At 37.2% G+C, this 14700-nt stretch overlaps 1 protein-coding gene across 1 annotated transcript in view; it reads right to left on the bottom strand.

The window, feature by feature from the left end:
• Positions 1-14700, bottom strand: part of FBXL13 (F-box and leucine rich repeat protein 13) — a 208222-nt gene that overhangs the window by 170151 nt on the left and 23371 nt on the right. Inside the window, exons 4-7 of the mRNA XM_014850486.3 lie at positions 4758-4825; positions 3806-3960; positions 2282-2391; positions 26-184 (exon numbers count right to left, since the gene is read on the bottom strand). Coding sequence (XP_014705972.1) covers positions 26-184; positions 2282-2391; positions 3806-3960; positions 4758-4825 — 492 coding nt within the window. The remainder of the gene's footprint in view (positions 1-25; positions 185-2281; positions 2392-3805; positions 3961-4757; positions 4826-14700) is intronic.

The following is a 14700-nucleotide window of genomic DNA, read 5'->3' as shown; positions in this document are numbered from 1 at the left end:
CTAAGACATATGAATCCATACGAACCCGTGATACTGCTCTTTCTGGTAATGCTGAAATGTCACAGCGACCTATAAGAAAGACTTCAGACATACTTCGTTCAGGAAAAATGAATTTTTCTTCAGCAGCTGTCTTGCCTTTCAAGTTGCTCTTCCATTTTTTCAACTGAAGTTCATGTTTTAACATCTGCCATGAAAATAATTTACAAATCCCATGGAATTGTTGGAAGGGTTAAATGAGATGATATATCTATATCTATCTATCTATAGATAGATAGATAAAGCACAATGCTTGACACAATAATAGCATCAATTAAACATGACTTATTACCATCATCATTACATAAATTATCATGGTCCATTGCATGTTCGATATTCTCTGAACCACTGAAGCATTATAGATCATTTCCATTAGTTTTCATTCAACATGGGCACAGGCAGCCACCTTAAGGTTGTGGTCCAGCCTCCTCTTTTACCGGTAAGGAAGCCGAAACCCAGAGTCGAGGCTCTGGTGATGACAGAACTGGTATTTGGGGCACGGAAAGAAGGTGGTTAGCATGGAGATTAAAAAGGAGAGTCAGAAGGAAAGAATTGGGGGACTTCCCTGATTTATCATTCCAGGAAGTCCCCATTTTAACTTTTAACATATTTCTGAAAACTGCATCATCAAGAAAAAGCCCTGAGGGTAAATAAGTTTTTCACACACACACACACATTTTGGTGTAAAATATATACGTTTTAGAGCCTAAGGAAGAGCACACGCTGGAGAACTGGCACACAGAAGTATTCCCAGCTTCCCCTCCAACACACACCTGCCATCCTCACTCCGCCTAAGTGAATGCACGATTCTGAGGCCAAGAAAGCACACAGCTAGAAGAAAACATTTTCTCTAAACACCCAATTAACTGTATAACACACATCTATGTTAAGGATAATATTATATATAATAAAGATTATTATATATTAATATATATCAACAAATGCACACAAAACCTTATGCTCTGTGCATGGGGATGGTTAAGAGAACAATGCTGCCTGCTCTCAGGGATGTTCAGGGTAAGGGGGTATAGAAGGAGCAGACTGGTCATGCACAGTTACAGATTTCACCACTAGACAATCAATGACTCGGTATGCGGGGCTGGGATCCAAACACTAGCTTAGTACACAAAGTGGTAGAAAGCACGGGATGAGCAAACTAAAACATTAAGTGGTACCCAAAGTATAACTGTTTAATTGGCAACATTGAAAATGTAGTCCACAAAAGGCATGTCCTGGAGGATACCCTACAAGAACACTGGTTCACTGTCAGTGGACGATAAACCTCCAGAGAGCGAGAACAATGTTTTATGCATCTCGGTATCCTCTGCGGACCTTAGCACTGTTCCAGCCATCACGTGAGTAATGCTTCTTCTCATCCTCTCTGGGTACATGTGTAGTGTCATCAGTCTGAGCCTCTGAACCAGTTTGGGGTGGGAGACATTGATCCCGCCCTCCATGGAGCAACCACAGAACAGGGGGGTTAATTTCTTCCTATTTTTCTCTTTCCAATTTATCCCGACTTTGTATTTCAAGGAATATTAACAAAACATTACCTACTAAATAATGTAACGACAAAAATTCCAGCATGTTTCTATGTCTGATCATAGTAATTACTGTGAATATTCTAAAACAACGTTAAATAATAATACACTAATAGCTTAAGCAAACTAGGGATATTTTTAAGTTTGGAGGAGTTTGCTTGAGTTCTCTGTCTTAATTGATTTAATTCCTAGTGGGTGTCCTAGTTAAGAACGATACTTTAAGTTTAGCAATTTAGTGATTTGAAAAATAATTTAATATTAAGATTGTAATTTACTAAATTGAATGTTAAAAAGAATAGCGATTTAATCTTATCTAGAAAAGAATAAATGTATTCAATCTTTATCATTCTCTTATTTATTATAATCATATCAAATAGTTTCTCTTCCATTTTAGACATCTATATCCTTCTGAATACTTGCTTAAACAAAAATTCTTAGCGTCTTTATCAATAAATTTCAACAAAATGTTAAAAGACTTTTCCTTGATGTTCATAGTTCAAATGAAACAACAGAATTTATTAGGAAATCTTTGGGGTAGCTGAAGTGAAATTTAAATTATTAAGTTAAAAGAAAAAGGACCCCATCAAAAGTACATAATATTCAGGACTTTAGTATTTTCCACATATTGCATTATTATCTGAGGCAACATCAATATACCAGCAAAATCCAGTTTCTAAAAAAATTAAGTTTCCAATATACCATACCAGCTCATCTTCTCTCTTCTTATACCTATGTCTTGCCTTCTCCCTCCATTTATTTAGGATGATTATTAGCTTGTAATGGTGGAACTTCCCCTGGATCCGCAACAGCATATCTGAAGAAAATTTACTAGATTACTGTCTATAGTTAAAGCTGTTTCCAAAAAAAAAAGTGTTAAATATTCTATTCTGTTTGCAATAGGAACCAACGTTGCAACTGATAGTTTTTGTTTGATTTTAATTACATCTGAAATTAATTACTTTTGACAGCAGTAGATAGTACTCCTGAGATTTTACTAACCTGTAAACATCACCTGTGCCCTTAGAAATTAAGATGGAATAAAACGTCAAGGTACATATCATTTCTTCTTTTTAATAAATCTGTTCCTTATAAAACCAGAACTTCCAAACTTATTCACAGAAATACAGTTATGAGGTAGTATTCCGATTTAGTTAAATGTCCTATGATTAAATAGGTTGCCCTACAGGTATATTTTGAACCAGGGGTCCAAAGCTCAAACACACGGGCCAGGCCAGGAAGGAAGATCATTAAGGCAGGGCTGGAGACACCACTCAGAGGGCAGTGGCTTCTTAGCTGCATGCAATCGTTTCTGAGAGGAATGATCTCCCATTATCCTCATGTTAAAACCTTCAGAGGGTCCACTCTGACTGAGCTGCCAACAGCAGCCGATTAAGAGGAAATGATTCTCTGACTTGCCACCACCATAAATCGATGGATAAAATCTGGCAAACTGGATAAAATCTAAGCAGAAGGCTGGAACTCTCTCTCCTTGCTCCTAAGATCATATATGCGCACCATCCAGTCATTGCAACCATCAGGGGCTTAGGCAGAAGAAAATTATTTCTCTGCAAGTTTCCTCACAGATTCATTAAATGAAATATCTACAAAGAAAGAGAGCTCTCTACAAAAAAGAGTCAATTTCGGTACCTGTCTGTAATATCTCAGCTCTCTATTATGTAAAAAAGCTGATAGTAGATCCTTATTTATATTTGTATATACATCACACAAACACATATAGGATTTTATTTTAAATATGCCTGTTTTCTATCACAATAAAACCCTTTGAGATAGATCTCAGCAAATATTTCAAATTAGTGGCGTAGGGGCTGGCCCAGTGGCGTAGTGGTTAAGTTCGCATGCTCCACTTCGGCAGCCTGGGGTTCATGGGTTCAGATCCCAGGTGCAGACCTGGCACTGCTCATCAAGCCATGCTGTGGTGGCATTCCACATACAAAATAGAGGAAGATGGGCACAGATGTTAGCTCAGCAACCCTCTTCCTCAAGCAGAAAGAGGAGGATTGGCAACAGATGTCAGCTCAGGGCCAATCTCCCTCACCAAAAATAAGTAAATAAATAAACAATAAATTAGTGGCTTTACATTTCACGACAATTCTCTAGACATAAAAATAATAATAAATTCTCTAGTACAAATTACGCTTCACCGTTCAGTTTGTCGGTTCTTTGAACACAAGAACACAAAAACTAGTTGCTACTCTGTAAGGATTTACCATTAAGTTGTTCTTTTCGAACTTTCGCATGAGAGTGCCAATGGTGAAATATATATTTTTGAAGTCTGAAATTGGCATATTTCGTTGCTTTTTCCATTTTTTCAGCCAGCACGTCGTCTTCATTTGTACGAGATATTGCTATATTTCTCCAAGTGCTACAGGCAGGAAATATAGAAAAACGATCATTTGATGTCATAGCTATACGTGAGTAAATAAACTAAGAGGAAGAAGAAGTCATACTTCTTTTCGCTCCTCAAAAACCATAGCATAGAATGAAACTGTTAAATTATTTTGATTGTTTTATTTCCTGCCAGTCCTTGCATTTCCTTTGAGCCTGCACTTCCCTTTTCTACGTTCTCAAAGCCCAGAAAGCTCTGAAATCTGAATTTTTTCATAACGTATTGAGAGGCAAAACTAGACCTGAGCTATACTAATTTTACACCAAAATCTATCCGCATCTGACACGTGGCTGTTTCCAGTCTTCTGTCATTTCACTTAGTAAAAATATGTACATGTTTCATCACAGAAATACTAGTACGTTCAAATATGTTTGGTTCCAACATGCCGCCCCAGGCACTGGTGAACATGTTACATAACACACAGTATGTGTGGAGATTATCTTTCTCGAATTAAAAAAAAAAAAAGGAATATAAATTCCAAAACATATCTGGTTCCAAGCGTTTCAGATAAGGGGACTGTGGACCTGTCGTTTCAATTTTGAAGTTTTATTAAAAAAAAAAAAAAGGGCAGAGTGATACCTTGAAGAAATAAAGAATATATTTTAACTAAGTAAAAGCCAACTAAATATAAAAGAAATCTACAATGCAAAATGGTGGGGACAGGATTAAATAGATAAAATCAGAATAATTGGCCAAAAGTGAGTTTTTCATGTAGAGAATACCAAGAACAAGACATAGCAAGGAGACATAGCATATAAAAATCACGTTCTTACCAAAAGTGGGTCTTTACTAAACGTCCAGTATAAAAAGTACAGGCTTTTATCATCAATTCTGGAGTTATCTAAAATAAATTAGTTAATTAAATAAGCATTAGAAATAAATGGAACGCACAAGCTACCTCCGGTAGATGCACAGGAAAACGAGAGCAAAGGTTGCGTCTGGGGAGCAGAAACAGGCAGGAGGGAGCCAGGAACACTCTGGAAGAACTATACACCATTTACATATTTTGGAATTGTATCAGGCATGCTTATTACCTATTTTTCAAAAGTGAGAATCACAGTTTAAAATTTTCCCATTATACTGCACTTCCTTTACAGCATTTTAAGGTAAGTACTACATTATTACTATCAGCTGTATTGATAGGGGTATACAGTTGTAGGTATTCTGATCGCTATTAAACCGAATGATTTTGCCTTCTCAAGAACATAAAATGAGATTTTCTTTTCAAAAAAAATACAGGAATGCCTCACTTACCAAGTAGGAATTAGGAAAACCACATAAATTAAAAGTCTAAACTGTGGAATATGCTGTAAGAGACGCGAATTTATCACTTGCAACTATTCACAATAACACACATTAACATGTGGGAACAGCTAACTGAGGAGTGCTGAAATTGTCTGGAGCTTCAGTATATTTTAATGAGTAAAGATATTATATTAATACATTTATTATACGTGCATGGCCACTGTGAAGTGCCAACAGCATACATTTTTCTCTGGTGTTACTGAGACCTGTTCACTTTCTACAAATACAAACATATGGTCACATCTATTTGGTGTTGAGATAAGTTTGGTTCAAATCTACACCAACTGACTGGAATTCTGAATTCTACTTTTCGAAGGCAAACGTTTTTTCCTTTGCACGTTACTGTAAATGCTTTGTTAATAGATACAGTATACACACGTTATTTGGGGGTTTATTTTAGGCAAACAACAAAGGCCCGTAGGCCCCTGATACTCTGCCTCGTTTTCAGTGACATTTGGAAATCCTCTCTTTTGATGGGGATTACATGCAAATTATACTTGTGGTAAAGGAGAACATAAATCATTGAAGTCATTCTTTACTAAATTCTGATTTTTGTGGGGGAAAGGAACCCAAAGGAGTAACGTAAGATTGTTGGGGATATCATAGCAGGAAGATAAAACCAGGAAAGGAATGAGGTGGCAGAGGTAAAGAGAAATTTCATCCGCATTACAACTTTTTAGCTCTGCTGTTAGCCCCTAGATTTTCTAAGCCTAAACTTCATTCGGAAGACATAACCTGGAAAGTGCTATATAAACATCTACGATAAATGGCATAGTTCATAAAAACATGAGTATATTACACAATCAAATGAATATAGCTCAGAACATTATGGTTAATAACGACTTTGAAATGAAAAAAATCATAATTCAGCTAGTAACTTGAACTCGAGTTTTCTTTCTAACGATCAACTCTGTAAATCAGCATGAAGGTGTTGTTTGTATTCTATTGTTGAAGGAAGTTGCAGTCCTTGTGAATTCATGACTTATGATATGCTGGAAGAGTCTGCCACTCTAATATTTCTTTTTTAAGAGTTTCTGTCCCTAAATTCTTATCTTAATTCTACATAAATACTAAAAGAATTAAATAATCAGGATTTTTCCCCATTGTTGCCACCCTTTTGGTTTCTCCACGGGGAAAAGTAGCTTTAAGAGGGCATCTCCCAAGGGCTGGCCTGCAGCAAGGGCTACAGCCCAGTGGTGCCCCAGCCCCTACTTGGGTCTGGACATTTGTCAGCTCCACTGAGGCTCAGAGGCACCCTGCGCCAGTCTAACACTGGACACAGGCAGGTACACTCAGTCACATGGTTTTGCTTCCAAGGCTCAATGTTTTCACCATTGATGCTTCAGCAACTTGCTTTCTCCTCTTCAAAGCCATTGCATATTGGTTAACTGCTTGTCACTTGAAAATACTGTTTCCCTCACCTTTTTATTCCAGCTGGCAGGGTACTGCACCGAGAAGGAGCTCAACAAATCCATATGAATTGATTGACTGCTTTAGAAACTGCCAATTCTCTGCTGTCTGGCTACTGCAATGGAGGGTAAAGGATGCAAGCAATGACACTGTGGGGAAGTTGCTGGATAAAAAGGAACCTGGCGTTGGTACAGAGGACCCCAGAGCGAGAGCCCTGTTTCCAGGCCCCACATACCACTCACACCAATTTCCCACAAGGGCTGCTAGTTATAACTGGAGAGGGAGGAGGGGACAGCACATCACCACATGATTTCTGAGAGTCCACTTATATTGTAAGATGAGCTTCGAGTCTGGAAATAAAAGAAAAAATTCTATATGCCATAGGAGGTGGTTTCTAAAGTTAAAAAGCAGGAACGTCTAAATAACGGATTCTTTGTGAAAGAATGTTTCCAACATTGAGTTAGAATCTGACATTACTCTTTTCTTTTAGGCCAGTGGTCCCTTCTCCAGAGGCCAGTTAGAATCACCCGTGAAAGCTTTTTAACACTTCCCATGCTCGTTCCCCCACCTTCCTCAAGGGTCCCCCACTCCCACTCTCTCTTTGATGAGCCACTATCCAACGAAACACGTTTTATAGCTTCGAAGAAAGATAAAAAGAAGAGAAATACAACAATGATCTCTTTTTAAAGATACTATATATAGCATAACTACAACTCCATCTTAAAAACTATTTTGTTAAAAAAATTCAAACTTAGAGAGAAGTAGAATGAACACCTAATACCCATAGTCTACATTTAACCTTGTCAACATTCTGCCATGCTTGTTTTTTCTGTTTTGAAGAATAGAAAGTATGTAAATCTTGTCATTTCATCCCCCAAATCTTTTAGTATCTATATCTAAAATATAAGCACATTTTCTTCACAATCACAATTTCATTATCCCACCTAGACAATTAACAATAACTGCTTAATATCATCTCATACCCACTCGGTATCCACATCTCTGTAGCTGTTCCCCCAAATGTCTTAGACAGTCAATTCGTTCAAACTAGGATCCAACCAAGGGCCACATATTCGCATCAACAACTCAGCTTAGGTGAGGAATTTCCCACCTTTTGTCTTCATTCTCTTTCTACACGTTTTTCAACATTTAATAAATATGAGGGGTAAACGAGGGATAGTCCAAGCCTAAATCTGATGGATTCCGTTACCTGGGTATCTCTAATGAATTTTTAAAGAAAAAGTTCTAGCAGTCAGTTTAAATATTTTTATTTTGACAGGAGGCTAAGGAAGGAGTTTTCTTCTGAAAGAAAGACTAGAATGAAAGGCCATGTGGCATCTGTTTCAGGCCCATGGATTGGGATCCTGAGCCTCAAGGAGGAAGAGACTGTAGGAGAACCCTAAAGGGCCGCTCCTTTGATGCACACGGCACCATCGGTGCAACGCAAAGTGAGGGAAGGCAGGGCCATCAAATTTCCTGTGACTTTAAATTTTGAAAATCTGAAATAAGGTGATAAAAATATTACATAGGTCTTACATTATGCCAAACTTTGAAATAATGCAATCCCTCAAATTAAAATTTTTATCAACAAGCACTTCATTTCAAAGCTAGTGGGAAAACGAATTGAAAGTTTTAAATTCTTGCCACACAGTGATACCATTCTAGCAGGCAAACAAATGTGACCTCAGTCTTGAAGTGCAAGTTTGACTTACTAGGGGTTTTCGGAAAGGTATCTCTTTTGAACAGTGTGACCACCCAGAATGGTTTGAGTAGAGCAAGGAGGGCAGAGAAAGGAGTGCTATTCTGGCATTTTAAGGATTTGTGGTTGAAGAAGCTTGGCACTCCACCTCAGTCAGACATCGGAGCTCTCAGGAAGCTTCACCAGCAGATGGCTTCATGAATTTAGGACAGAGAAACTTAAAGTTAAGAGGAATTCTTTTTTTTTTTTCAATTTTCTTGGGGCCACATTGGCTTACAAGATTGTGTAAATTTCAGGTGTACATCACTATATGTCAGTTTCTGTGTAGACAGCATTGTGTTCACCACCAACAGTCCAGTTTTTATCTGTCACCATACATATGTGCCCCTTTACCGCTTTTGCCCTCTCCCCACCCCCACCCCTCTGGTAACCACTAATCTGTTCTCCTTATCTATGTGTTTATCTTCCACATATGAGTGAAGTCACACAGAGTTTGTCTTTCACTGTCTGACTTATTTCACTCAGCATAATACCCTCCAGGTCCATCCACATTGTCGCAAATTCACTGCAGCATTATTCACAATAGCCAAGACATGGAAACAATCCAAGAGCCCACCAGCAGATAAATGGATAAAGAATACATACATATACACACAACACACACACAATGGAATACTACTCAGTCATAAAAAAGAGGAATTCTCGAATTCACACAGGACAGCTTTGGGATTCCCAGAAATAATTTGTTGAAATTTTAAAGGGAAACTGACCCCCCGTGTTATGAAGATAGGGACTAGAGGCAGTGAAATTTGGAATATTACTATCAACATTGTTTTACTTGTATCCCAGGCTGGTAAAATCCAGAGAAATTTTGTAAGAAATGAAAAGATAATGATATATCATTACAAATCATTAAGGCTAACTTACAAACAGATGCTGAACTTATGGCTCTTTAATGTAGGTAGTAATTGATCCCATTAATTTTTAACTTTGTAAGATACTGTCCATTTATTATATATAAGAAAATAGATGCATTTAAGTAATAGAAAAAAATTTGCTTCTATAATATTTGAGGTACCTAGTATAGTATTAGGAATCCAGTTAGAACCAAATGAAAAATAAATGTAAATCATTAACTTCATAGTACAATTTTTGGTTCTTAGCATATTATAACAATTTTTCTTCTGGTGGGGACTTCCTTTTTTTTCTCAGTTAATCCTTGAATCAAAAAATTATATATTAAATTGTCTTAACATATCTCAGCATCTTTTAAAGTACCATGCCTTCACTTCGTTCATGAGCTTCAGTAATATCCCACATATCATTCTAGAACAATGCTAGCAAAATAGTATGGTAGACTGAATGTTTGTGTCCCCCAGAATTCATGTGTTGAAAGCTAATCCCCAATGTGATGGTATTTGGAGGTGGGGCCTTTTGAAGATGATTAGGTCATGAAGGTGGAGCCCTCAGCAATGGGATGAAGTGTCTTTATAAAAGAGACCTCAGAGAGCTCCCTCACCCCTTCTGCCATGTGACATTATGGCAGAATATGGCAGTTTATGAACCAGGAAGTGGGCTATCATCAGACATGAAATCTGCCAACACCTTGATCTTGGACTCCTCAGCCTCCAGAACTGTGAGAAATAAATTCCTGTTGCTTACAACCACCCAGTCTATGGTATTTTTGTTATAGCATCCTGAAGAGACTAAGACAGGGGTTATAAATACGTGTTGAATGTATATGTCTAATTTAAATCCCTTCCAACTCTGAATGTTTTATTTTTCATAGGCTGTAAAAGTTAACAGCAATAACAACGATAATAAAAAGAAACCATGTCTTTAATGCAAAAGTGAGCAGTATCTGTAACATACAGTACCATGGCATGGTACAAAGTGTTGGATTTTCACATTGAGTAATTTCCTTATTTTTTGATATTCTGCAAATTATTGAAAGAGTCTTTAACGCCCAAAGGGCCTTTGTGCATGGAGAAAAACACTCACTGCTATTTTGTATTTTAGGGCTCTATTTAATAAACACATATTTAAATGAATACAACTTTGAGAAATCAATTTTTCCTGAACATGTAAATGTTTACTATAAATTTTATTAAGTCCCTGAAACAATTTAAACTAAATTAGAAACTTACAAAGATATTCTTTAGAACTCTCAAATGCCATACACAGCAAACATACATAAATGCTGTATCATTAACTATTATTACTCACTTTACACTCAAACTTCTCCTAAGGTAAGCAACATGAATTGAGGTTATATCTTCATTATTTCTATACTTATTATTTTTATTCCTTCCAGGTTATAGTAATACTTATTTTGATGCCTTCTCAGGAACAGTAATCTACCCAATCTCAAAAGACAAGGAATACTTTTGCAAACCAGCAAGGATATAGGATGTGATTATTGACCATTGATTCTTGTTTGGGACACAGGATCTGTCTGTTTCTCCCAAATATTAAAACTCTGGGCCCTGGGGTCATAAGATTAAGTTTCCTTTTCATAGTTAAGCTTTGTTTGCTACATCAATAATACATTTTAAGTCCACATCTCTCAATTAAATTTTAGGGTTTTGTTACACGGTGCTCCCTGTCATAGCATCATTTTAAAAGTCATACAAGGGAGAGATCTCCAGGACATACTGAGTGAGAAAAGCAAGAAGCAGAAGGCTATATATAGTCTGCTCCTTCTGTGTGTGAAAGATGACATGAATGGAGCCATATTAAAATAAAGCTGGAGCAGCCATTTCAGAGGAATTGCCTTACACATCTTGTTTTCTTTATCTTCCAAACTGGACCAAACTGTCCACATTCCAAGAAGTCAGTAAGGACAAGAACATCCTGCTTGTAAGGACTGATGAAACTGGATTGTGCTGATGACTGAATCTCAAGCCATTCTATGAAGTCCAAACCTAGACTTACCTCATCTAGCACCAATGAACTCTTCCTTAATACAACTTACCTCATCTTTCTCTCTTTTTCCCATAAAAACCCTAAGCCCCTCTCCTGTAACTGGAGTACATTTGAGTTTCTACTTGAATCTGTGTCTCTTGAATTACAATTCTTGTGACTCCAAATAAACTGTTCACTTCTCTTGCAATTTATGTCTCTTATTCATTGATATTACATGGTGTCAGAAGTGGGATCCAGAGCGGTTGACCTCTGATTCTGGCACTGCTGCATGGACACAAGCAAGGCACCTGCAGGAGTTTTGTGCTCTATCATCTCCTCCTGGCAGCTGTGGCTCCCAGTTATAAGTCGTCCTGGGCCTGAACCTTCCATTTTTGGTTAAGGTCCAAACTCTTTATTTGGGTGTTCTTTGATATCAGTTCTGACCATCCTTTCACTGTTGGCTTTGTTAAGGAACTTCTGTTTGTTTCATTCCTTTCTTGGGCCTTGTTTCTCTGTTAAGTACCTAAAAAATGGGAAGCCCATTTACTAAGGGGACTGCTGAAGGGCAGCCCCCGTTCTGGGACTCCTGCTAGTTTTATGTTTAAAGAATATGGACCTTCTACGTGGAGATCTTTGTCCTGCTGGATTCATATTACTCAGAACAATTTGAGGCTTCAATGGCCTAAATTGGACTCCTTCGAAATCCCTAAATTGTTTTACTTGCATGCTCAATTGGAAAAAGGCTATTGAACTAAACATATTGAATGGGAAGCTTATTTCAATTGGTAACTTGAGGGCTGTAAATGAAACACCAAAAAAGTTGCTTCCCTGAAAGCTGTTAATTCTAAGCTCTCCAAGGCCAATTCAGACCTCTCTCGAAGACTTGCAAAGCTAGAAAATTTGGCCAACACTTCTTTCACCACTGTCACGGCCTCCCTTCTCCTCCCCTCACATTCAATTCCAAAGACTGAGGGGAAGTTTTAAATTGTAATTACCCCGAAACTCCTAGGAGAAAAAAAAACTTGCATTTTTCTCTCTGTCCTTTGAAGTTGTAAATTTTACCATGTCTTTAGAATGAAAACACCCCAGGGGACAATTGTCTCTAAGCCAACTCACAGCATCTGGAAGGGCTTCTCTGTCTGAGTCATCTATGGCTGCTGCCATCTGAGGGTTTACTCCCTATCTGTTGAGTGCTGAAATTCTGTCTTGTGTTGTTTGTCCAAACAGCTGTAGCCAATGAGTCAGAAGCAGAGGTAACAACCTGAGGCTTGCAACTGCCATCTCTTTGTCTCTTTGCCCAGCGAAGCTTTAACATGGAAATTTCATCTTCTAAAAGCTCCTGAGATGTTCTTCCCTTGGGAACTCCAACTGGGTATATATTTAAGAACTACGGTCCTTCCTCTTGTAAATTTTTGTCCCATTGGACCAATAATACTAAAGATGATTTAAAATTACAGTGGCCACATTGGGGCTCCTTTGAGCTTCCAAAACTTGTCTTTTTGCACACCAGATTTGAGAACTGCAGACCAGACAAATTGAACGCAATCTTTAATTTCTAAAGAATCAAGCATGCCACCTTCCAACACACCTGCTTAAAAACGATGGTCCCAGAAGCTGTAAATACTTACAAAGAACAGCAAAATCTTACTAAGCTTGTTTTACGTCATGAGAGTTTGGCTTGGTAACTGTCAAGTTGGAGGCCAAAATATGGTCAGACAGAAACGTGTGTTCCACCCCACTTGCAGCTAGGGTCATACCAAACTGCTGCTAGTCTCAGGGGAATTCCATTGATCCTTAGAAGGAACGTTCCAATTAGACAAGATCATTTAAGAATTGCACTTAAAAGCAAAGGCTTCAGAATTCCAAAATAGCCTTATTGAAAGTTTTGTTGCAAAAAGCTAATGAAACTTAAGATATAAGAGGTACCTAAAAGAAAAGACGATACTAAAGTCTGTTAAGTTAATTCCTTTACAGACGCCCCATATCTACCTTCAAAGGAGCGCCCTGTATGGACCCCTCCCAGAGTTAATGAGACTCTGAGAGATTTTCTGGTAAAAGGCTACATTATTCCCTTAAATAGTCAAGGAGAAACTAACATTAAAAATTAATGGAGTTGTTTAATACTGCCAGAAACATTTACTGTTTGTCCTGGCTGAAACCTGACAAGATATTTGAAATGATTTAGTAACTTATTATCAGGAATTGGCCCGATTGGAAGCTGATATTTAGAGCCTGATAGGAACTTATTTTTAGGCCTTCTTCCATAAGTTAAAATAAAAACTATGTACCCAGAGAGAAAGAAACAAATCAGGGATGACGTAGTTGCCCAGATAGAACAATCTATGATGTCATTTAAGTTACAACCCATTTCTGAGGACTTGAGAGCAACTGTTCTTATCTTACAAATCTTTGCGAAACTGGAAATGCATCTCTGGAGGCAGTTCGGAGTCCACCCATTCCCTTCCACCAATGCCAAAAACCTCCCCTATTTATCTCAAAAGGCTTGTGACCTCTCCAGGGACTGTTATCCAGACCATCATCAATTTCCAATACTGAAGGGGAAAAAAATGAAAAAAGAGGCAAATGACTATAGAAGCACTCTTGTCCAAAATCTAGCATTTTAAGTGTCTTCTTCATAGATATCAGTAGAAAAACCTTTAGTCGTCTAAGCAGAAAACCTTAATTTATTTTGTCTGCCAGAAACAAAATTTGAATCCAACTATTCTTTCATAACTAGTGAGCTTTGCATTACTGTACCCGATTCATGGCAGTAATTTCAATTTTATAACAATAACTATGGGCTCTCTATGTATGTGTGTCTATACATATGTATGTTGTAAATATGTGATATTTTTCTACCTCCAGATGTATAATTTCCAAAAGAGCTCTATTTAATTGACTTAAAGTAAGTAAATTATTTCTAAATATAATATAAACTAATGCAAATGTTTTTCAAGTTAACATAATAAAACTTTTGTTTCATCTAACTGTACTAAAAGTCAAACAAATTCATTTTATCTCCATTACAAAATTTGGCAGCAAAAAATGGAGGGTTGACTTTGTATAATATCTCATGAAGTTTTTGTAGGTTATCTAAACATAATTACCGAGAACAAGTAAACTAAATAGATGTAAGTAAAATAAAAAGGGTTTTAGGTAAACTTTTTAACAATAATTGTGTGTTATGGTACACGTACTTAAAAACAGCTTCCATGATCTTTTCGGTAACTTGAAACCTTAGAGTTTCACTGTTAATTAAATGATGAAAAATTCATTGACTATCCAGATCATTTTCAAATAGAATAAAATACTGAAACATTAATTGCTAAACCAGTCTAAGTTACCAACTTTTGGCTTCTTATTACATAACTAAAAGATGCTTGGGTGTATTAACAAAC

This window comes from Equus asinus, chromosome 1 (assembly GCF_041296235.1).
Source record: "Equus asinus isolate D_3611 breed Donkey chromosome 1, EquAss-T2T_v2, whole genome shotgun sequence".
NCBI lineage: Eukaryota > Metazoa > Chordata > Mammalia > Perissodactyla > Equidae > Equus > Equus asinus.
This window is presented reverse-complemented; position numbering and strand designations above follow the sequence as displayed.